Source organism: Oratosquilla oratoria, chromosome 23, assembly GCF_046742065.1.
Source record: "Oratosquilla oratoria isolate Oo_2021 chromosome 23, ASM4674206v1, whole genome shotgun sequence".
Taxonomy (NCBI): Eukaryota; Metazoa; Arthropoda; class Malacostraca; order Stomatopoda; family Squillidae; genus Oratosquilla; species Oratosquilla oratoria.
In genome coordinates this window covers 20,398,325-20,424,475 of record NC_134799.1, presented here as the reverse complement: position 1 = coordinate 20,424,475, position 26,151 = coordinate 20,398,325, and the positions used below count along the sequence as shown (strand labels likewise).

The 26,151-nt window shown below is 39.7% G+C and overlaps 1 protein-coding gene across 1 annotated transcript in view; it reads right to left on the bottom strand.

Moving 5' to 3' along the window:
- Positions 1-3,949: 3,949 nt before the first annotated feature.
- LOC143037731 (uncharacterized) overlaps positions 3,950-26,151 on the bottom strand; it is an 86,102-nt gene continuing 63,900 nt past the window's right edge. Inside the window, exons 8-10 of the mRNA XM_076206278.1 lie at positions 23,016-23,173; positions 11,469-11,678; positions 3,950-4,441 (exon numbers count right to left, since the gene is read on the bottom strand). Coding sequence (XP_076062393.1) covers positions 3,950-4,441; positions 11,469-11,678; positions 23,016-23,173 — 860 coding nt within the window. The remainder of the gene's footprint in view (positions 4,442-11,468; positions 11,679-23,015; positions 23,174-26,151) is intronic.

The window sequence follows — 26,151 nt, the reverse complement described above, 5'->3', positions numbered from 1 at the left end:
ATCCTCCACTTTCTACTTACCTTCCACCAAAAAAATGATCTGATATTCCCCAACTCTCTCCCCTTAGAACATGTACTGTACATCCTTAAGTCTTCCTACTATACTCCTGGTTACCACTATATAGTCCATTAATGCTCTATCTACCACCCTTCCATCCACCACCCTCTCCCATGTGTACCTATACTTGACTTTCTTCTGAAACACTGTATTTGTTATGATGAATTCTCTTTCTAGACACATCACCATCAATTCTCCACTATGATTTTTTCCTGAACTCCACACTTCCCAACCACTCAGTCTATTGGTTTATTTCTTACCCTAACATTAAGGTCTCCCAATACCACTACATTGGTATTTCTCCCTAATCCCTCTAGGCACTCATTTAATCTATCCAAAAAGCCTCCCTTTCCTCTACACTCTTCTCACTACCAGGCCCAAATGCACTTACAAAAACCTACATCTCCTTTCCCAGTTTCATCTTCATCCACATTAACCTTGAAGAAACCTCTTTCCACTCTACTGCATACTTATCTATCTCTTCACTTACTAGTATAGCCACCCCTTCTCTCCCTCATCCTCTCTTCATTCTTGAGAACCTCCCAACTATACTCCCAAACTCACACTCACCCTTCCCTCTCAACTTAGTTCCACTCATTGCCAACACATCCATCTTTCTTCTCACAAACATACTGCCTATCTCTTCCCTTTTACTCTCATCTATACCACATCTATGCACATTAAAAGACCCAAACCTTTTGGTACTGGTTGGAAAACTCCTAGACCCTCTTATACCTTTACTTTTTTTTAGGAATGTCCCCTTTGGGACTACAGGGAGAAGGATGCCTAGCCCTAATCCCCATCCCATTTTTGTCGCCTTTTACAACTCAAGTGGGAAGACTTGGTGGCAGTATTCCCCCCCCCCCCACCACAGGTTCATTAAGAGGTTTGTCAAAATTATCATTATTATGAAACATTTCATCAGTAGCAACTACAGGTTGTGAAATGGTATCACTGGTAACAGTCATTTACAATTTCACCATTTCCAATATTAATGGTATCTGGTTTAACAATTGAATTTTCAACTTAAAATCAGAGAAGATAAAGAAACAGGTGATTTTGCATTTTCAATAGTATTATATCTAACTTTCAATTGATCAGAATGTCTAGGCCAAATTAAATTTCCACTTTCAGTGAACACTTTTACAGCATAATTTCTGGCACCTGTAACCTCAATAATAATGTCTGGTTACAAAGGTTCACCTCTAGAATAGTTTTTTTTGCAAAAATTGCTTATCCAAATTCAAATCTGCTGTCTACACAATCAAAAGCATTTTGCCTTAACTAACATGTTCTCTTCCTCCTTTGTTTTAGTTGCTTTACATATGTCAAGAGGAGATTTTCCTGTGAAACATTATTTCAGCAGGGCTTCCTTTTGTACCTGATTGAATGGTTCTCCTGCTATAATACAAAAACTTACTAACTCTTGTGTTAATTGATCCACTTTGATATTCTAGCATCCCCCGTTTCAAATTTTTAATATCTCTCAGTTAATCCATTGGATGCAGGATGAAAGGGAGCTGGATTGATTAGTTTTATTCCATTCCTTTCATAAAACTCTGATACCAGCAGAAACAAATACGCAGCATTATCAGAAACAATGACATCAGAAATACCAAATTTAGCAAAGCTTTTCCTTAATAATTCCATATCAGCACTAGTCATGCTTGAAATACATTGAGCATCAATAAAGTTAGAATAGGAATCTACTAAGATAAAAAAAAATATACTTATTTTCTATTGGTCCACAATTATCAATGTGATTCCTACTCCAAGGCTTACTAGCAAAATTCCACATCAATTTACTTGAAGAAGCTTGATTATTTCTAACACAACATTCATTACAACTTTTTGCAAGCTCTTCAATATCATCAGAAAGCCTGGGCCACCAAATGTTTTCTCTAACCTCAGCTTTCATTACAACAATTCCATTATGACTGGAATGGAGTAGCTCTAACACTTCAGCTTTTAAAGGCAGATGGAACAATAACTATTTTTAGACAGAACAACACCATTACAAATGGGTATTTAATTATTAACATGAGGGTTGAGGAAGTTTGTGATAGAGTTTGGGAGAGTGTGTGAAAGAAGAAAGTTGAAGATAAATGTAGGTAAAAGTAAGGAGATGAGATGTACAAGGGGTGAATGTGGCAGCTGACTGGAAGTGAGCATTAAGGGAGAGCAACTGGAGGAAGTGGATAGTTTTAGATACTTGGGTGCAAATGTGGCAGGAAAGGGAGGAGTGGAGGTGGAGGTAGAATGTAGATTGAGAGAAGCAAGTAAATGCTTTGGTGGATTAAAAAGTGTAATGAGAAATAGACATTTGGGAATGGAGGCTAAGAGGAGATTGTATGAAGGAGTGATTGTGCCAACAGCACTGTATGGGGCAGAAACATGGAACATAAAAGAGGGAGAGAGGAGGAGTTTGAATGTGTTTGAGATGAGGTGTCCGAGAAGTATGATGGGGGTTACTGGGCTGGATAGAGTGAGAAATGAGGAGGTGAGGAGGAGAATGGGGGTGGTAAGGTGGAAAGGGAGTTGGGAGATAGGGTGGATGAAAGAGTATTGGGATGGTTTGGACATATCCTAGGACGTCCTCTCATGTTCACTCCCTCCACATCTGCCTTCCATACCTCTTTTACTAGTCTTTCTTCATTCATTCTTTCCATGTGTCCAAACCATCCTAATACTCTTTCATCAATCCTATCTCCCAACTCCCTTTCCACCCCTTATTTAAATGCTTAAAATCAGCACAAATTCTCATTTTACCTGAATCTTTCAAAACTGTTACAATGGGTGAAGCCCAATCACTATAAGCTACAGGTTCTATGATTTCATTGTCCAAAAGCTCTTGTACAGCAATATCAACTAACTCTTTATGCACTAATGGCGCTTGCCTTGCTTTGATGGATTTAGGAGTAGCATCTTTTATACGTATTTTAGTTTCAACTCCTTTAATAGTTAAATCTTGAGAATCAACACCGTGTGAGATCGAAACCTTTATTGGTACCAATAAAGGTTTCGATCTCATACGGTGTTGATTCTCACAGTCTTGTCGGCTTTTGCCATTGTGTTTCAGTTAAATCTTCATTCATTTTTATAACCAAAAGTTTAGAATTATCAGAAACATTCATTCTATTTACTGATTTCACTTTCAAAGCTTCATCTAGACCTGTGATTTTAATGCTTACTTTGTTCACTAGGTCTCTACCACAAAAATCTACAGTGTGAATCAGTAACAAAAAATCTATGCTTTGTACTATATTTGTTAAATCTTACTACAAGATCAACTTGACCCTTTACATTTATTTGATGTCCTCCATAAGCAGGATGGAGTCATTTTAACATTTAGTACTTTTAGCCAATTTTCACCAGACAGTGAAACACATAAACCAAAATCTATCTCTAAAGGTATAGATTTATCATTTAACACAAACTTGTACATTTCTGGTTTAAGAGATTTTATACAATTACAAGAAAGTTTCAGCAACATGTTTTTATCAATAACATTATAAGCACCACATTGGTGCTCTAACTCATTTTTATGTGCTGGTTCAGGTTCTGAAATTGATTTTACATTTTTATTCTTAAAACTCTTAAGAGCTATTTTGCATCAAACTATTATTTGGTTTGTATGAATTGTTTTGCTTAAATCTACAATTTTTGTTCTAAATGACCCTTGTGACCACAAAAGCAACATTCCAAGTCATTACTATGCCAAAACAGAAATGCTTAAAATCATGTAAATGACCTCTTACAAAACAAAAAATTTGCACTGGTTTGTTCATGCACATGAAAGGACTAGATATTATTAAACTAAAATTTTTCTTATGGCCTACTGAAAAAATGTGTATCTGGAACATAAATATATTATGTATATATCTAGAATTTATCATATACCAAAAAAAGCATCTCTTAAGGCAGGATCTATGTCAACACTTTTTGTTGCACAATGCACATGAGGTTCGTCACCAAAGATGGGAAGAAATTGTGGTCTTGGTATTGCCTCATCAAATACATCCTCTATGGGTTCAAATTTGGCCTCTGAACCAACAGATGACTCACTTGTATTGCAACCATCATAAGAGAGTTGTGCTTTGATGTTCCCATTACATTCCACTTCTTGACACTGATCATTTTTCTGGTTAACTGGACTGGTTATGGTAGTAATATCAGTAAAAGATGTGGTGTCTGACATGGATTTCACTTCCCTTGTTATGATAGTCACCATGGACTTGAGCCGATTTCTTTCTGTCTTAATGGGTTTTAAGATAGAAACCAGAGGTTCCAACAGTAGGTATTTTTCCAAAATAGAGCCATTGTGTATCCAAGTAACAAGCAAACTCAACTCATCCATCAAATAGAACCTTCTTAGGTGGTGAATCTGAAAAGTCAGAGAAGGCAATTCACTAGTATATGTTGAACTTAGTGTTCTCACTTTTTCTAGGAAAGACTGAACTGCTCTTAGTATTTATAGTTGACAGAAGACATATCAGATATTGCAATATAAAAGGCATAAGTATCTTTTATTGAGATTAAAAGCCACATAAATCAAAAGAGGAGCCTCCTCTTTTCTTTTTCAGAAAATACTAAAATACTTATAGTACTTTGTGGCAGATATGGTATGACATGTCCCATGCCCAAATGAAGATGCATTTTAAACTGACAAAGAGTTTATCAATATTTTGGCATCACTATCCAAACAATTCACAGTTTATGAATGCTCAATAAATTTTTAATCCAGCTTTGCAGGTTACCTCTTATTCCATGTGAAGCAAGTTCATTTAGTGGTTTCTCATCCAGGACAGATATATCAATCAATCAATCAATCCTTTGCCCCTGGTCTCTTTTGCAAAAGACCTATAATCTTCAGGTAACCAGCAATAGCACCTGGGTGGGTCCATAAGTCACTCAGGGAGGATATATTGCATTGTTGTCCTGGGATTGTTAATGAAGGGCATTGTAGTGCAAGGTTTTCTGTGTTCTCTGTGTGGTGGTTGTATATGGGGTAGTTTGAATTTGGCCATACCTGTTCTATGTTGATACTGTTTCAATGTCATCCATGAGGAGCTGAGATGGGAGGGGTGGAAAGGGTGGTGGAGGGGAGTGAAATGGGTGGGAATAGGTAATTAGTGCCTCTGACTTAACTACTTCCATTATAAGGGGGAAAAAGCTCTTGGTATATAGACAGACTGTTTCAATGCTGGATGGTGTCCAGAGTGCAGGTGTGCCTGTGTAGTTCTTAGCAGGTGTGGTATTTTTTTTTTTTGGGGGGGGGGGGGCTTATACAGATAGTCGTCGACTTAGGACAGAGTTCGGTTCCGACAGACAGGTTGTAAGCCGATCTGGACGCAAGTCGGACTTTATATATATACAGTATATATTACCCTTTATATATATATATATATATATATATATATATATTACCCTTTAAATATTATTTTTTTTACTCTATATGTATATTGTATATTTAGCATACTGAAATAATCTTAGCATCTTTTACCTATGTTGTATAGTATTTTTCAACCTTTTTATAATTTTATCTGATTTTCTTTGGGAAATGTAGCCTAGGCCTAAGCATACTGAATAAAATCCTATCATCTTTGACCTATGATATTTAATACCATCAGACTTTCTTTAGGAAACGTATGCATACTGAATAAAATCTTATTATCTTTGAGCTACGTTGTTTAACATTCATTAACTTTTTTATAATTTTCGTTAGGAAACATAGCCTAGGCCTACGCATACTGAATAAAGTCCTGTCATCTTTGATCTACAAATACTTTTTGTCGGTTACATTAAAATCATTACAAAGCAAAATTAGGAATTTTTTTTATCTTAAAACACATTCTTTTTGTTTACGTACTGTACTGAAAATATTGTTATCGACAACAGACTAGGCATAAACAAAGTGTTACATTTTATTAATTGCAAAACATAAAAATACAAAATGCTGTACCAAACATATTGTTATCAATAACAGACTAGGCATGAAAAAGAGTTTTACTGTTACATTTCATTAATTGCAAAACATTTAAAAATACAAAATACAAGGGAAAATTAGGAATTTTTTTATTTCAAAACACATTCTTTTAGTTTACGTACTGTACCGAACATATTGTTATCGACAACAAACTAGCCTAGGCATAAAAAAAAGTTTTATCGTTACATTTTATCAATTGCAAAACATAAAAATACAAAATGCAATGCAAAATTAGGAAACATTTTACTTCAAACAAACAAAATGAAAGAATATTTAGCTGGCTGTGATGCTGACGCTGCCGGCAGCCTGCCAAAACTATCATACTCGCGTCTCGCGGTGTGCAGAGTAATTGTACTGCATTGCCAGGTGTAACATTGCAATTCTATTACTCTATTAAATGTTAAATATTATCACACTATCTCATGGTCGTAAAGTCGATCAGTCGTAAGTCGCATAGGTCGTAAGTCGACGACTACCTGTATTTGGGGTATTGGCTGCATGTTATTGTGGCAAAGTAGCATGCAGTTGATACTTTAGGGTCTATATTGGACACCCTATGGACCAGAGCTACACATCATTTTGTCTGTGATAGAGGACTGTTCACAGAGAAATTATGACATTTTTATTATAATGCGACTGTCCCTCCATTATGCTGTCCCCCAACCTCTTGTTGCTGTCCTGTACCATTTCTCAGAATATTCATTTCCTTTTTTTTGCCCACCCTGTGGTGGGTGACAGAAAGCTGCCACCAAGTCTTCCCCCTTGAATCGTAAGAGGCGAGAAAAACAGGACCGGGATTGGGACTAGGTATCCTCCCTGTAGCCCCACAGGGGACATTCCTAAAAAAAGTAAAGGAATAAGAGGGTCTAGGAGTTTTCCAACCAGTCCCCTAAGGTTTGGGTCTTTTCATGTGCGTGGATGTAGTACAGATGAGAGTAAAAGGGAAGAGATAGGCAGTATGTTTGTGTTGGCTTTGAGTGAAACTAAGTTGAGAGGGAGGGGTGAGTGTGAGTTTGGGATTGTAGTTGGGAGGTTCTAAGGAGTGAAGAGAGGGCGAGGGAGAGAAGGGGTGGCTATACTAATAAGTGGAGAGATAGGTAAACATGTAGTGGAGTGGAAGGAAGTTTCTTCAAGGATAATGTGGATGAAGGTGAAACTTGGAAAGGAGATGTGGGTTTTTGCAAGTGCATATGGGCCTGGTAGTGAGAAGAGTGTAGAAAGGGAGGCTTTTTGGATAGATTTAAATGAGTGCATAGAGTGTAGTAGTTTTGGGAGATCTTAATGCTAGGGTAGGAAACGAACCAATAAATGGAGTGGTTGGGAAGTGTGGAGTTCTGGGAAAGAATTGTAGTGGAGAGTTAATGGTGAAGATGTCTAGAGAGTTGATGATAGCAAATACAGTGTTTAGGAAGAAAGTCAAGCATAAGTACACATGGGAGAGGGTGGTGGATGGAAGGGTGGTAGATAGAGCATTAATAGAAAATGTAGTGGTAGATGGGAGTATAATAGGAAGAGTTAAGGATATACATGTTCTAAGGGGAGAGAGTGGGGGAATATTGGATCATTTTTTGGAAGAAGGTAAGTTTAGAATGGAGGATAGATGGAGAAAGAGTAAAAGGACAAAAGGTAGGGAGTTGCTTAGAGTGAACTGCTTAAATGAGAAAGAAAAGGAGGAGTACAAGAAGAAGCTGAGAGAGGAATGGGAGGAAGTGAAGGATAGAGTACAACTAGGAGTGGAGAAGGAATGGGGATGGTTCAAAGAGAGAGTCATAAGGTGTGCAAAGATGGTGTATGGAACAAGGAGGATGGGAGGAAATAGAAGGAAGGGTAGTGAGTGGTGGGATGAGGAAACAAAGAAGGTTGTAGAAGAGAAGCGAGCTTTCACAGATTGGTTACAAAATAGGATGAAGGAATCATATGACAGGTACAAAGAAAAGAAAAGTAAAGCATAAGATAAAGGAGGCAAAGGGGAGAGCAGATGTGAAATGGGGTAAGAGTATGACAGAAAATTTTGAAAGTACTAAAAAGTGGTTTTGGAAAGAAATTAAGAGTGGAAGAGGAGGCAAATCAATTAAAGAAGAAAAGGTAAAAGGTGCAGATGGAGAGATGATAATACAAGAGAAGGCAGTAAGAGGAAGATGGGCAGAGTATTTTAATGAGTTGCTAAATGTGAAGGAGGATAGGGAGGGAAAGGTTGTTGCAGTGGGAAGCACTAAGAAAATGACCATGATGAGTGAGGAAAATGGAGGACAATTAAGGAAGGATGAAGTGAAGGCAGTTGTTAAGATGGTAAGAGCAAGTAAGGCACCTGGTCTGGATAAATGTCATGCAGAATGTCTAAAGAAAGGAGGTACAATGATGGTGGACTGGCTGGTGAGGTTATTTAATGTTTGTTTAAGAGAGGGTAGAGTGCCAGAGGACTGAAAGAGTGCCTGTATAGTTCCACTTTACAAGGGAAAGGGGGACAAGTGTGAGTGTAGTAGTTTTAGAGGGATCAGCTTGTTAAGTGTAGTTGGGAAGGCTTCTGGGAGGGTCTTGATTGGGTGGATTAGGAGAAGAACAGAGGGAGTAATTGGTGAGGAACAGTGTGGGTTTAGGACAGGTAGAGGTTGCATAAATCAGATTTTTGTGGTAAGACAGATATGTGAGAAAGCTATAGGAAAGGGGGAGGATGTTTTTTGGGCTTTTATGGATCTGGAAAAGGCTTATGACTGGGTAGACAGGAAGGCACTGTGGAAGGTTTTGCAGATATATGGGATAGAAGGAAAGCTTCTAGGAGCTATCAAGAGTTTTTACAATAGTAGTAGAGCTTGTGTTAGGATTAAAAATGGAGAGTGTGAGTGGTTTGAGGTAAAGGTGGAGCTTTGTCAGGGATTTGATATGTCACCCTGGCTGTTCAATTAATACATGGATGGGGTGGTGCACGGGGTAAATGCAAGAGTGGTGGGTCAGGGATTGGAGATGGTTAAAGAAAATGGAGAAAAGTGGGAGATAAGCTAGCTATTGTTTGAGGACAACACTGTGCTTGTAGCAGGATCAGAGGAGGGATTGAGGAAGTTAGTGACAGTTTGGAAATGTGTGTGAAAGAAGGAAGTTGAAGATAAATGTGGGTAAAAGTAAGGTGATGAGATGCACAAGGGGTGAAAGCGGCAGCAGACTGGAAGTGAGTATTAAGGGAGAACGACTGGAGGAAGTGCATAGTTTTAGATACTTGGGTGTAAATGTGGTAGGCAAGGGAGTAGTGGAGGTGGAGGTAGAATGTAGATTGAGAGAAGAGAGTAAATGCCTTGGTGGATTAAAAAGCGTAATGAGAAATAGACATCTGCAAATGGATGCTAAGAGGAGATTGTATGAAGGAGTGATTGTGTCAACAGCACTGTATGGGGCAGAAACATGGAACATAAGGGAGGAAGAGAGGAGTTTGAACATGTTTGAGATGAGGTGCCTGAGAAGTATGATAGGGTTACTAGGTTTGATAGAGTGAGAAATGAGGTGAGGAGAACAGGGATGGAAAGGGAGTTGGGAGATAGAGTTGATGAAAGAGTATTGGGATGGTTTGGACACATGGAAAGAATGAATAAAGAAAGATTAGTAAAAGCAGTGTGAAAAGCAGATGTGGAAGGAGTGAAAATGAGGGGTCGACATAGGATGACATGGATGGATAGGGTAAAAGGGGCTTTGGGAAAGAGGGGAATGTCTGTTGAGGAAGGACAGGAGAGGACAGAAGACAGGGGTGAATGGATAATGGTTGTATATAGATGATGATGTGATGCATGAGGTGGAATGGGTGGGGGATGGGGGGTGAGGGAACATGTGTGAAAATTAATTTGATGCAACCCAAAGGGATTTCTCCCTGTCTTCTCATTTTCTGCATGAGGACCCAGGCAGGGGGCAAGATGCAAGAATGACCCATCATCCAGGAGGTGCCAAGATAAGAGGGAGGGAAAAGGGTGGAGGGGAGTGGAGTATGATAGGGATGGAATGGGTGGGAGTGGTTTTTATGCCTTTGTATTTTGGCTACCTCCCTTATAAGTTGGAAAAAAGCCTTTGTTATATAATTTCTGAAGCTGGTTACCATTTATGATATAATCTTCACATTTGTCAATATGCAAAAATATATACTTATCAATGTTCCACTCAACTATCCATATAATTTACATGAGTCAAATACAGAACCAGCCAAGTCCCTGGGGAACACTGCTCACTATATCACACTCACCAGTTGGATGATTTTCCATTAATAGCAACCCATTTTCTTTCAATTAATCAAACTTTGATCCAATTATAAATACCTATGATGCCATGCGAGTGTAATTTACTGAGTGGCTGATTGTGCAGGGCCAAATTAAATATTTTTCAGGAAGGGAATTCAATTTTCCTCATTACTCATAATCAGAAAGACTTATGACTATATAAACATCTCAAAATATCTTTGATCTTAATCTCTTACCCTGTGAACATCTGGCTTAATTTTCAGTCTTGTCTTCCCCTTCTCACCAATTCTCTCCTTTCTTAACCCGTACAACATCAGTGCATACGTCATATGCCGCAATTGTTTTATAGATTGAGCTTCAGCAGCCTACATCATATGCAGCAATTTAAAAAAAAATCGCCAAAAATAGGCATTACGTTGAGGGTCAAATCTGTGGTAATGACTAAGTAGCCCTATCCATTGGCTAAAAAAGGCACCTAAATTTTATTTATTTATTGACAAAACTGGCAACCCAGGCAGCAATTTTTCAGGGGTAACTTGAGTATAAAATCAGCCTTTAAGACGTAATTTAGGTGATTCTGGTGTACAAAACGAAGTATGAGGAGGTGAAGTTGCACTTTGACAGTTAGGCAGGTACTATTTACTATGTATTCAGACATATAGAACTGGTAATTTTGCACTGCCAATTTTTGTAATAAATGCGTAATACCAAATGTACCTGGGCAATAATGGTGTGATGGATGCTTACTAAAACATTTGCTAAAATAATAAGAAACACCACATCACCTATCCTCCATGAAATTATAAAAAAAAAAAAGATACTGAAGAATCAATTTACCACATAACAAAGTGATAAATATTTGCCAAAAAATCCACAAAAAATATTTATAAACACGTTTTCCGTAAGTGTCAGACTATTATGGGCAACTATACATTGACTCGAAACATCATAAATGTCAAATTCCTTCATTCTCTAAAATTCTAACGAAGCATCCCTGAAAAAAATTGCAACCTTGTTCAACCCGTGTGAGGAGCGAAAGAAAGTCTACAGATGTTCTACCCAACTTTTGCACGTATATCTAAAAAAATCTACTCAGTTTCTCCACTTCTAGGCTAAGGTGAATAAAAAATAAGCAAGATTTGTTGGTTTTACATAATATGAGTTGATTTAAGCAATAAAAAAAAAGAAAAAATAATAATATATAAACTCACCTGTGCTGGAACAAAAGCAGAAAAGGGAAATGTTACAACAGCAAATTTGTTGTGATATAAATCATCTTTGCAGTAAAATTCATTGTAGACTGACAAAGCAAAATCCCACTGGTTTCTGATGGGAGTCACAGCTCCTTGTGATGAGTCCGACACAAGGAACAATACTTTAGACGATATGTGTATTGTTTCCTCTATCCACAAAGAAGGATCCTGTAAGGAAAGGTTTTCAGTATAAAGCCTGGTATGGTGAACATCATACAAGTAGTCATTGTAATGTCCACATTTTTTATAATTTTTTTGTTCTAATTTATCTGCAATTTCTGGGAACGATAATCACATGTATGAACACATAAGGATGCCACCTTGTACATATGCAGACTTCATCTCTGTCTACCCTTCAATGTTCATAATAACTCCTCTTTCTAACCCCCCTCTCTTCAATCCCTAACTACCACCTTATAGATAAAAATGTGTCTGAACCCACATACCAAAACTTCAACTTATTGTAACATGTAAAACTCAAGAGGAAAAAATGGTAAAGAATGATCAACCCATGGGGGAGACCCAAACAGAGGATGGGGAATCAAGAAGACATAGGGGACAAATTCAGGACTTGGAGCTCAGACTGAACCAGAGGAGGGGCCAGCACCATTGTTGGAGTGAACCACCCAGTTGCCAACTGTGTTGTGAGTACTGTCAGTCCAACACTCACATGTTGTGAAAATGCTAGAGCAAACCTTCAGCTGGTCATTGCTTTGACTGTAAACAACCCGGTTGTCAACATGGAAACAGTCAATGTCCAGCCCATACTAACCTCCTTCCTCAAAGGAACCAGGAAAGAAAGTTGTGACTATAGCTGGTGGCCATACCTTGCCTACAATAAATGTAATGATAGGAGATAAACTAGTGGAACCATTAATGGACACTGGCAGCTGTTACACACTCACTTCAGAGAAGACTACCAGCAAGATTAAACCCTTCACTCCAGGCCAAAATCTCGCGGGCAGGATTAGCTGCCAGACGTGCAATGTTGCGTCATAATACTCGCATTATAAAAAATAAAGTCACCGCTGTATTGCTCGTTCTCTCTTTCACCCATGAATTTTGATAACCATAGAAAATATGATGAAGCCAGTTTACAGAGTATGGGGGTCACGCAGGTACAACTACAATAAATATAATCAAGACGCCGACATCGGCATCCTTGCGTACCCACTTGCTCCTCATGACGCCTACATAGGCGTCATCATATCGAAGGGGTTAAAGGTGAGATTAACTACAGTCATAACCCTCCTAAACTACAGTATAGGGAGTTACAGGTTACCCTAAGGATTTTGGGGATGATAAAAACAATGATTAGTATATGATTAGTATAGGGAATGAAAAAAAAAAAAAAAATAATCAACAATGGTTTCCCATAGTACAAAACTCCTATATATCCATTGACGTCTTATTAGGGTGCAATGTTCCAAAACAATGTAACAATGTATGTAGTGTAAGCTAAAGTCCAGTATTGCTGAATGAGACCTCCAGGAACTACTCAAATTAATCTCATCACATCGGTAATGCTCGATCCTTATCAATCTAGATTTGTACCCATTCTAATAGCAGGTACCAAAAGTTACACTCATTGTATAGCTGCAACCTAAATTTGGCCAAAATGGTCATCCTTACCTGGTAAATATAAATGAAGAGAACCACATTCACCTTCCTCTCATAAATCACACTAAGAAATCAAAAACTTATCAAAAAGGGACTATTATCAGGTCATATGTGCAGATTGAGGACTCATCCTCACTCAGAGTACCACCCAGCATATTCACAATGAACTACTCCCATACCAACATCAAATAAAAAATGAAGGGTCACGAAGTCAGAATATTTTAGAACAAAATTAAGCTTATCTCTCAAAAACTGAACAGGCAGGATTGGAAAACTCATTCTCCAACATGACTCTTTTTATTTTAGAAGACATAGAACTAGGGTTAATTGAAGGTCCTCCAGTACATATTAAAGTTACTGACCTGCAACCTAGTTGTGTGCCTACGTACCGATATTCAGAACAAAGGATATCATTGCTGACATGTTACACAACATGGAGCAGAAAAATCATAGAATGATCCATAATGGCCTGGTTGTCACCTATCATGTAGTTGTAGTAAACAAGCCAGATGGTAGTAAGCAAATGTGTCTTGACTACTGGCATGTCAATAAGCATCTTGCAACTGATATGTACCCTCTTCCCTGTCTTGAGGAATTAGTAGAACAAGCTGCAGGACATAAATATCACATAACATAGGACATGCAAGAGGCATACTTCCAAATTTTACTTGATGAAGACAGTTGGTACCTCACCACCCTCAATGATGGAGTGTTCCTGAATAGATTTTGCAGACTACCTTTCAGACTCTGTTCCCCTGCTATTTACTCTCAGCATATAGCCTCAGTGTTAGCCCCTTTTTGTAAAAGGGCTGGGTGAAAAACTATCTAGATGATCTTGTACTCAGGCCCCCCAACTTTGCAGAACTCCTACAACAGTTGGAAGAATTATTCACACTCTTGACAAAAAAATATGGGCTAAAGTTAAACCTTAGCAAATATACTTTTGGGTTAAAAGAAGTAACTTTCTTAAGCCATAAAATCTCAGGAGAAAGTAGCAAACCCTCCCTGAGAATATAGATACAATAATGAAAATGAAGGACCCCACAACTGTGAAAGAGGTAAGGAGATTCATGGGGATGTGTGGATTCCACAGGAAACACATACTATATTTTGCCAAAATTGCAACTCCCCTAACCAATCTTACAACCAAACACCGCTTTCGTTTGGAGCAATAATTGCCAAATTGCATTTGAAAAATTTTAGGGGTGCTTAATCAATACTCCTGTTCTTGTGAAAGCCCAGGTCAATCAATCATTCATCCTTACAATTGGTGCCAGCAGTACCATGTAGAGGGAGTCTTAAGTCAGACTGATGGCAGTAATAAACCTATTGGTTATTTCTCAAAGAAATTAAACCCATATGAAACCCACTGTTCAACAACAGACAAAAATGAGGCTCTGGTGATTGTTCTTACATGCCGATACTTCCATCATTATCTTTGGGGAACTAAAATTAACATGATCACTGACCATCAACCTCTCACTAGTATCTTTAAGAGGAAAACAAAGTCTTCCAGGATGAATAGGTGGATTCTAGAAATGTGGGAATATAATTATGAGACACAGTATGCTATGGGAAAGGATAACTTAGTAATAGACCACTTATCATGACAAGTCAGAATCATAACCCAAAATCCTGAGACTACCAGATAAGGACATGATCAGTTAACTATAAACAAAAGCAGTGAGTGGACCCAGTTTGGAGGGAGTTGGCAGAATATCATAATCCACTACACCACTCTGCATCACCCACAAGGAAATGGAATGACAGAGCAGATGCACCAGTGTAACCATTACTAACCATCACCCAGCATGCACGTGATCCACATGCTTGCAACATAGCAAGACTCCCCCTCTTGCTTACCTTGCATTTCCCACAACATACACCTAATGCAGCACATTTCAAGACATACAAGATATAGATACCCAATGTCACCAGACTAACCTATTAAAATCCTTTATTATAAACTGCCCTATTATATTATACATAAACTAATATAAATATAATATACTTAACCACTTCAGTACGGGACTTAAATCTCGCGGGCAGCAGCCAATGCCAGCCGTATGACGTAACGTAATAATATTCGCATCATAAAATATAGTCGCCGCTTATATCGATCGTTCTCTCTTTCACCCGCGAATTTTGAAAACCACAGAGAATGGGATTCAGGGCGCATTTGGGAGAATGTAAAAACACAGGGGCGACTACAATAAATATAATCAAGACGCCGATATGGCAGCGTCGCGAATCCACTTGCTCCTCATGACGCCTACGTGTGTGGCACCGTATGGAAGGGGTAACAACATCCACCAAGTATAGGACTAACCCTCATATATAAAACTGACCCCAATACATAGAATAGCGAGACTAACGCCTTTACTAACCCCCCTATATAACCTATAACACCCATGTCACGTGGCCAGAGCTAGGTAGGCGTAGAGCCTACCGGCCAGTCATCAGAGCTGGGTAGGTCAAGAGCCTACCGGCCAGACGCCAGAGCTAGGCAGACCGAACAGGCTGCCAGCCAGTTGTGCCCTAGGTCAAGGCCTGGCACATACTGTAATCTGCCCACAGGGCCCATTTGTACCTTATCATATTTGTAACCAGATTTGCCTCAATTGTTATTAAATAGAAGAAAACTCCCGTTTTGGAGTTTATCTTGCCCGCATTAAGTCCTCCTTACGTAACCAACAAACCTATTTAACGGTTACAACCAGACCCTCAAGACCATCCTCACCATTCTATGTCAGGGCCATCCCATGCACTGGCTGCTGCTATTACAGTTGTGCCAAGTCATCATGAACCAAACAATCCACGCCTCAACCAGACAGCAACCCTACTTTGCATTCTTCTCAAGATCCTCCATGTCTGGTTGGTAATGCACTACCCAGTATCAAGGGTGAAAAGGACAATCTATCCATGAAAATGACCCAATGATATTGGGAAGTAGCAAACCAGAAGTCAAAGTGTGTCCATTGGTGCTTTAGTTTGGGTCAGAAAAGAGACCACATTACCAGATACCTGCCACAAACTGAATGTAAAATGGGACTGCCCCTAGCGGATAATTGAAGCCTTAACCAGTAACAGTGTTTATATAGTGGAAAATGTGTTCACAGGAAAAAACCCAAAGGGTGGCCAATTAAATAAGACCATATTATGGCAGTGAGAATTGGCTACTGGAACCCCTAGTGAGTGAATTTGAGCCAGACCCAACAGATGAACAGTTACCACCCCATGTGATCTGAACACCACATAGGCCAATTGACGAGTGCTAAATTTATGTAGATTATACAATGTAGGATAGGGAAGGAAAGATAGCTGCAGTGGGAAATGCGAAGAAAATGAGAGTGATGAGTGAGGAGAATGGAAGAGAAATAAGGAAGGATGAGGTGAAGGCAGCTGTAAAGATGATGAAAGCAGGTAAGGCACCTGGTCTGGATGGATGTCATGCAGAATGTCTGAAAAAGGGAGGTGCAGTGATGGTGGACTGGTTGGTGAGGTTATTTAATGTTTGCTGGAGAGAGGGTAGAGTACCGGAGGACTGGAGTAGTGCCTGTATAGTTCCTCTTTACAAGGGAAAAGGGGACAAGTGTGAATGTAGTAATTTCAGAGGGATTAGCCTGTTGAGTGTAGTAGGGAAGGCTTATGGGAGGATCTTAATTGAGAGGATTAGGAGAGGAACAGAGGGAGTAATTGGTGAGGAACAGTGTGGATTTAGGACGGGTAGAGGTTGTGTAGATCAGATCTTTGTGGTAAGACAGATATGTGAGAAAGCTATAGGAAAGGGGAAGGATGTTTTTTGAGCTTTCATGGATCTGGAAAAGGCTTATGATAGGGTAGACAGAAAGGCACTGTGGGAGGTTATGCAGATTTATGGGATAGGAGGAAAGCTTTTGGGAGCTGTCAAGAGTTTTTATGAGAGTAGTAGAGCATGTGTTAGGATTAGAAATGGAGAGAGTGAGTGGTTTGAAGTAAAGGTGGGACTTCGTCAAGGATGCGTTATGTCGCCCTGGCTGTTCAACTTATACATGGATGGGGTGGTGCGAGAGGTGAATGCTAGGGTAGTGAGTCAGGGATTGGAGATGTTTAAAGAAAATGGAGAAAAGTGGGAGGTGAGCCAGCTGTTGTTTGCGGACGACACTGCGCTTGTGGCAGGGTCAGAGGAGGGATTGAGGAAGCTGGTGGCAGAGTTTGGGAGAGTATGTGATAGAAGAAAGCTAAAGATAAATGTGGGTAAAAGTAAGGTGATGAGATGTACAAGGGGTGAAAGTGGCAGTAGACTGGAAGTGAACATTAAGGGAGAGCGACTGGAGGAAGTGGATAGTTTTAGATACTTGGGTGCAAGTGTAGCAGGAAAAGGTGGAGTGAAGGTGGAGGTAGAATGTAGATTGAGAGAAGCGAGTAAATGCCTTGGTGGTTTAAAGAGTGTAATGAGGAATAGACATTTGGGAATGGATGCGAAGAGGAGACTGTATGAAGGAGTGATTGTGCCAACAGCACTGTATGGGGCAGAAACGTGGAACATAAGAGAAGAAGAGAGAAGGAGTTTGAATGTGTTTGAGATGAGGTGTCTGAGAAGTATGGTGGGGGTTACTAGGCTAGATAGAGTGAGAAATGAGGAGGTGAGGAGGAGAACAGGGGTGAAAAAGGATTTGGGAGATAGGGTTGATGAAAGAATATTAGGATGGTTTGGACACATGGAAAGAATGAGTGAAGAAAGACTAGTAAAAGAGGTATGGAAGGCAGATGTGGAGGGAGTGAACATGAGGGGACGTCCTAGGATGAGGTGGATGGATGGGGTGAAGGGGGCTTTGGGGAAGAGGGGAATGTCTGTTGAGGAAGGAAGGGAGAGGACGGAAGACAGAGGTGAGTGGAGAATGGTTGTATATGGATGATGTTGTGACTGCATGAGGAGGAATGGGCGGGGAAGTGGGGGGTGGGGTAGTATGTGTGAGTAAATTTTGACGCAGCCCGAAGGGATTTCTCCCCGTCCTCGCCTTATATGCAAAGGGGGACGGAGAGGGGGGGTCGCCGATTAAATGAAGCGGCCTTGCTGTGGATGTACTGTGTCTTGCGACACTGCTTCTGACCCAGGGCGGTGGGCAGGGTGCAGGGATGACCCGTCATCCAGGAGGTGCTCAGATGAGAGGAAGGGTGGGAGGGGTGTGGAGTGTATTTAGGGATGAAATGGGTGGGAGTGTTTTTATGCCTTTCCCTTTTTGGCTACCTCCCTTGGAAGGGGGAAAAAGCCTTGGTATATGTATGTATGTATGAGAATGTTTAGTTTCTTTTTTTAAACTATGCAAAAGAACACTGTATTGCTTCCTGCAAAAGTTTTGCAGAATTGTGTGAGGGAACATCCATAATGTTGAGTAAAGGGAAGGCAGGAGTACTTATCCAGACCTGAGTGGAACTAAACAGAGGTGGTATGTTGTGAATACCGCAGCATTGTTAGTATAATGGGTGATCCAGTTTGAGGTTATGGATGCAGCCCCATTCAGTGTTTCATGAAAAAGGGCTCTTTAATTTGAGTACAGGTCATGCATGCCTGCTCACCTTACTACCAACATACTTGGTTGGGGACAGCGACTTTAGGACCTGACTGGTAATCCAAAATTTACCAAAAATTGGAACCTGGGCAGCAGAAGGTAGAATGTAACAAATATGTAAGGTGAATGAAAGGAAGTGTCTGGGAAGATCCTTTTTGGGGTAAACTCTACAATGAGAGTCCAGGTTTAACCTGGTTGTAGTGACCATGTCAGCCAGCCAGGGACTGAGACCAATTGGGGAGCTCCATCAATACCAAGGTCAAAAATAAAGAAATGACCACCCAAAGTATGTAGTATATTAGTGGACCCAACAGGTGCCATCCACAAAAGAAATGGTCAGAGCACAACCTAAGAATCAATTTCCCCCCTCAGATCTAGAAAAGGTTCTCCTATGGAGCATCATTCAGTAAAAAATAAGGATCTTTTATACAGTGATGTGAAATTTTTGTTCCCCATAGAAGGGAGGTGTCATGCCCACATTTTTCACACTCATTTTTTGTTTTAATTTGTCTGGGATTTCTGGGAGTGATGATCAGATGTATGGATACATAAGGACGCCATCTTGTACATATGTGTGATTTGCCTCCATCCACCTTTCACTACCCATAATAACTCCCCTTCCCTACCCCTCTCTTCAATGCCCAACACTTAACCCCCCTAATTACCACCTTACAGCTAAAAATGCATTTGAAACTTTGTATCTTATATCTGCCCACCTTGCCAATTCTCAACTCCCCAGCAGTAGTCTCCTAGGAAGTGATTAAAACATAAAGTCATCATTGTATATTGGCCCCTTGCCAATCCTCAATGCCCATGCAGTGGTCTCCCAGGAAGTGACTAAAACCTAGTCACCATCATATATTGGCCCCTTACTGATCCTCAATGTCCATACAGTGACCTCCCAGGAAGTGACTAAAACCTAGTCACTGTCACATATCAACCAATCTTCAATACCCATAACAGTGGTCTCCCTAGAAGTGACTAAAACCTAGTCACTGTTATATATCAGCCCCTTGCTGATCCTCAACACCCATGCAGTGGTCTCCCAGAAAATGAAACCCAGTCATCATTGTATGTTGGTGTTTGGCCTACCCTCTCAATGCTCAACTGAAGTGCTCTCCTCTCCAGAAAACAGAAGCCTTTGGTAACAGTGTACATTGTATCTTATTTTCTTACCATAATGAAAGTGTTGAATAATTATCTAGGTGACTGAAATTTTTTTAATGCATAAGATTTGGTTAAAAAAAAATTTTGTTAAATATTCATGATTTTCCTCCCTCTGATTTGATAAAGAGCATTAAAATCTCTGTCAAGTCATTCTCATTTACTTTGGGAAACATTACAAATGTAATTAATGTCTAAGAGTGATGTGAAACCAGCAGAAAGGATGTGTGCATCAATGATATGAAAACTTAAAGTAAATAATGACAAAGTTGGGGCAGGGGAAGGGGTACAATTGGTTACTACAGAAATAAACCCTATCTTGTAAAATCCATGTACTGCAGCTGAAAATTTACTTCTCTGATGGCACTCAATAGCAGGTTTATATTATTCTAATCTTATATAATGCACACTTCTTTTATAATTTTTCCTATCTGTTAATATGTCTGTCTCATCCATAATGTTATTCTATCATGTAATATTATTCTATTTCACAATAACAAACCTCAGCTAAGTCTTGCTTACTGGTCTACAGGTGATATGGAAATGCACACTTTGTAATTATATTATCATCATTATTTTCTTTTAGAGTAAAGTTGATATATATGTTGGGAATATGAAGAAAAATGAGGCAGCAAGGGAATACAAATAGCAGGTTTGGGAGAAGGTCTCTTCATTCCATTCATGGGGAGGCATAGAAACAGGAGAGTTGGAAGAAGAGTGGGATATTTAAAAGTGGCTATGAAAGAGGTGATTTAGAACTCATATAGTATAAGAAAGGCTGGACAGAAAAGGAAGGGAACCCAGTACTTGAGTGAGGAACTGAAATTAACTGTGGAAAGTAAAATTAAGGGAACATGAGCTCTCACTGAAGAATAAAACAGAATAAAATAAAAGGGAGCTTAATAAATCCAGGAATAAAATGGGACAGGAAGTAGAAAAATATAAACATGAGAATGATGATAGGTGGAGATAAAGGGTATCTGTAAGGTTTAGAAAAAAAAAAAATGTTTTGGAAGGGGGGTGAACAAAGTAAAAATGCCAAAGGAAAAGATGGAGGGTAACATCAATGATAGGAACTCATAAGGAGTAACAGAATAAAAAGAGGTTATGAAAGGGTGGAAAGAGTACAGGTAAACGTCGACTTACGATGGCCGCGACTTACGATTGTTCGACTTTACGATGACGACGACGACGACGACGATATGATAATTTAACCCCTTCCATACGGTGCCGCACACGTATGCGTCATGAGGAGCAAGTGGATTCGCGACACTGCCATATCGGCGTCTTGATTATATTTATTGTAGTCGCCCCTGTGTTTTTACATTCTCTCAAATGTTTCATTCTTTGTGGTTTTCAAAATTCGCGGGTGAAAGAGAGAACGATCGATATAAGCGGTGACTATATTTTATGATGCGAGTATTATTACGTCACGTCGTACGGCTGGCATTGGCTGCTGCCCGCGAGATTTAAGTTCCGTACTGAAAATACATATTATAGTGTTTGAATATGGTAAAAAGGATGAAAATAATTAAATAAACTACTGTACATGTTTAATAGGCTATATTCAGTATCTCTGGTGGTTAATATACAGGTAGGCTAGGTACAGTGACCACGGAACAGAGTGAGGATCGACTTACGATGAGATCGTCTTACGATGGCTCTATCGAAACCTAATGCCATCGTAAGTCGACGTTTACCTGTACTTAGATGAACTGCTACACGTAAGTGAGGATGGAAAATTTGAAATGTCAATCCTGGGAGAGGTGGAATAAAAAACACATGGAGCATTGTAAGGGCTATGGAGATGATTAAAAAGAAGGGTAAGGCAGTTAGAAAGAAAAATAGAGAGAGAATAGTTGGTAAAGGTGTGTAATATATGTTAGGAGAGGAGAGTATCCCAGGACTGGAAAAATGAATACGTAATGCCAACAATAAGGGAAAAGCCAACAAGCTCAAACGTAATAACTATGTAAGTATTAGCCTTTTGAGCACCCCAAAGAATAGTAAGAGAAACAGAATAGATGACAGGAGAGGAACAGTATAGTTTTCACAAAAGAAAGTGTTGTGTATCTTCTATGTGATGGTTTCTTAAAGATTTTTGGACTCTTCCTTTTCAAGAGAATGGAATTACTTCAGGGGAAGGTCAGCAATAGTCACTGTGCTCTCATAACAGGCTGTTCCCAGGTTTGAGAGAAGGTCTCTTCACTCCATTCATGGAGAGGCATTGTGGAGCAGGGTGGGAATGCAGCAGAGCAGCTTTGGGTTGTGGAGGGCTGCTGCTCCTTCATCAATTGTTTACTTATGTTATGTGACACTTGTGATAAGTCTGTTCAGGTATCATCATACAGATATGTTGATAAGGGAGGTACATGGATAAAGATACTGTAGCTACCTGACATCTCAGGCAGTAGAGAAGATAGTCCCAGCAGAATTGTGAGATCTCAAAAGTACATATGACTATTTACTGTTGAAGGGACTTGAATGAGAGTAGAGCCTTTAACAATTAGTTTTTTCCTCTTATGCTTTTGTCCCAAAAAGGATGGGCTGATGCAGCTACCCTTTGAGTGCATTGAGGATGATAGAAAAGAATAAAACCTCCCAATCCACCCTCCCATTGCAGTCATCTACCAATGAGCCTTTTGAGTCCTCACTGGTGGCCAGATGGGCATCACCCACTGAGTAGGCTTCAAATTCAGAGGTCTAGGTGATTTGGTCCATAACTTCCTGAGTAAGAGGGAAAGAAAAGGGTACCCATGAATTGGGAAGATCAGGTAAGTCCTAATCCATCAACTCTGAGCACTGCAATAGAAGAAAGGAGAGTGGGAGGTTAATTCTTGGAAGAAAAAGGATGAATAGTTCATTGAAAGGAGATACAGGGGCCATTCATCAACACCTAACCTCCTTAAGTGAACCTATCTGATCTTGTGTCACACAGTTGTGGGCATACCATGAGAAACTTCACTAGTGTGAAGATCTGTTAGTATATCGGCCCAGGGACTAAGGACTAGTGCTAGACCAGACTGGTATGCCCCAAGCTAACTGCAAGGCCTGGGGGAGCATTTTATTTATAGACTACCTTTTGCAGTTCATTATGTGAAACTCTCATGATGAAAAATCACCAAGTCACACTGATGAAAATATGCCATAGTAACAAGATGCATCTTACCTGTCCTGCAGTGTCCTTATCAACATACAGAATATGCATTTGAAATCTCTGCTGCAGGTAGTTTGCCAGCTCTTTTATGAAATCAAAGTAGGCAGCAAAAGTAACTGAATACACAAGTAACACACTCTTTTTATGTTGCTGCCTCTTTTGAATCATTTCTGGAAAAAAAAGATAGAGACAGATCTTATTAAACCTTGAAAATGTCTGTTCACACCTTACTCTAAATGATATTCTATATATTATGTAATAAATTATATTCTACATATTCTGTTGTAAATAATGTTGAACAAATTTATTAATTTCTGGGGAGTCTGGAAGAATTTACACTTTCCATACCAAGATTTACTTATTCATTCCTGTGGCCTCTCTTCCATAAGGAAGGGATTAAGTCCAAAGATTCATGATTACTCATCATTTAATTTTCTATTATGATTATTTGACCACCATCATCACTGTTATCATTATATGATATAAATGATGATAATAAAAGGTAATACATATATAACTAACTCAGTCTGAGAACAACAAACTAATGTCAAACAATCTCAACATGTTATGCAGTTATCTCACATCCTCATAGAAATATTGTTTACTTCATGCTCCTTCTGCTTTACCTATACTAGTTATACTGGGCTTCTTTAACCATGTAAAGAACATTTAGAGACAGCTGTAATCTAACAAGTGTTTTCTGACTAATGCCAGATACATTTATTCACCATAGGAACCTCCATCAGAAAAAAAAAAAAAAAAAAATCCATTAAACTTTCATTGTTCAACAGGACAAATAAAATTGCATCCATTTCTCTTCCACTTTGAAAAAGTTTTCCCAATTTGCATTTTGAAAGAATTTCTTAAGCTTCCCAAAGCCCATTTTGTTGTACATCAGTCTTCCTTTTCTGTATTTCTCATTTCTCTCTATATATATTTCCTCCTTTAGTTCAACCTCTATTAGTATGTGGTCACTCTTTCCAAATGGTGTCTTGTATTCAATTTTATCCACAATTTCAGGTTCTGTTGTAAATATTAAATCTAGTCTTGATGGTTCTTCATTATTACTATATCTGGTATTTTCTTTTACCTATTGTGTCTCATGATAGACACGTTCAACACTGCATAGAGATAATTTTGGGCAATCACAAGTGCTTCCCCTCCTACTCAATACAACTCAGGCCTTTTGCTTTCCTTGTAATGTTGAGAATTTTTGTCTTATTCGGCAGCCTACGAAACTCTAGTTGACAGTTCGGTGGTTAATTTGTATATCCTTGTACAGATTGACCTCTCATTAACGGACTAAAAGGGGGGTAACGGTGTCAGTTGATGTGAATAATCCATTGATTTGGAGTGGTTTTCCGCTTGAAAAAGGAGTCCAATTTTAACTGTTTCCCTTTCTGATACTGTTCACGAATCAATAATTCTCTTAAAGTGTTCATAATGAGCCTGAACATCACCATTAGCAGAGAGATCAACATAAGTTATGAGTGTGTCAATAGCCTGGCGCACCTCCAACATCACGATCTTGTTAACTAGTAAACAAAACAAATTGAGTGCCATCACATCATCAGCCACTCAGTGGACAAATGCCGAACTAACAGACGCATTCACCATACCCGTAAAATTTAGACTGTCAGACCGGACCAGTGGATTTCTGACCAGGCCAGCGGATTTTGTCCGTTGCATCCAATATCTGGTAATGCGGTGTCCATTAATGAGAGGTCAATCTGTATATGTACTTACCTTTTCCCATTTGTATAGCTAGGTAATGATTGAAATTTTGTAAGCCTTCTTCACACACAAATAAATAAGTAGAAGAATTGTGTGGAGCTGACAATGATGTCAAGCGGTTGTAGTATAAATTAAGATTTGTGAGCACTGGCTCTCTCTCTGACTCCCGCGCTTGCATTCTGTTCATATCCAACTTTATTTAAGTCAATATATTATTTTATTATACTGTATAATGTAAAATAAATCAATTTTACACACAACCACTTTTACTATCCAAATGAAGTTAAGAAAACCTAAAAAGGCAAAATATCATCCCGGTCATTGGATTGAAAGAACTGTTCGAATCACGGACAAGATTCGATATATCAACTCAAATACAAAGGCTAGTCTGTGATATAAATGGGCCTTTTGTCCGGAATCAATTTCCTTCTTCACTGGATAAAAAAAATTGGTGTGTGCAAAATACTTGAAAGGAAATAGGAAATAGAGCATAAGAAAAAGTAGAGAAGTTAGGTCGCCAAGTAAATTCAAATCATGATTGATCATAGAAACATAAGCGCATCTACCATATCTGTGTTCAAAGTACAATTAGCCTTATCGGCTGAAAGAAACCTGCACAGCGAAGCTATAGCGATAATCCCATACCACACTCCTGGTCATATGGCCATTTCCCGAAGGTTGAGTGTGGTTTGAATTTTCCGCCAAAATCATCGGAAATTTAAAATTCCCGGCTCTGTGCAGGCATGCGCATTGTCGACCCCACCTCCCCCTCCCTATTCCCTCCCTTCTTACCCGGCTAGCTCGAGCCGGACGTCGCGTCACTTAGCATCGCGGAACCAGACGAGTCGGTCACTCCACAACCCACCTTCTTTCCATGCCGGTAAGTCTGGTTCCTGCTCGTGCTCGTGTGTTCTCGTAGGGAGCCCTACCTGTTCTCCTGCAGTTTTTCCCCTTCGGTGTTGTATCCAGACACCTTTGGGACACCCCTTCTATGATTATCATTATTCTATTTTCAGACCAAACGCTTGTGTGTGGAATCCGGCTGCACAGCCAGGATCTCGTCAGACGGCCACCACGACCTCTGCTCCCGCCATGCCCCTTGTTTCTCACAAGCTGGCTTTAACCCCCTAGCCTGCGTTGTGTGCAAAGCGCGGGTTGAGGAGATTCGTGCTGCTCCTCCCAAAACCCGTTCCAAGCTAGCCGCCCTCGAACTTCTTCGGGAGGCATGGCGCAGAGCTCGGAAATTGAAATCCGCTGACGACCCCCCCCCCCCCTGGTGTGGGCGGATCCGGCGTTAGGCGTGGAATTGGGCCTCGTTCGCCCTCGCCATCCGTCTCCCTATGTCTCCGAGACTTCCGTTGGTGGACAACCTGGGCCTCTCGGAGTACAAGGGGACGAGTCTGATGTTACGGAG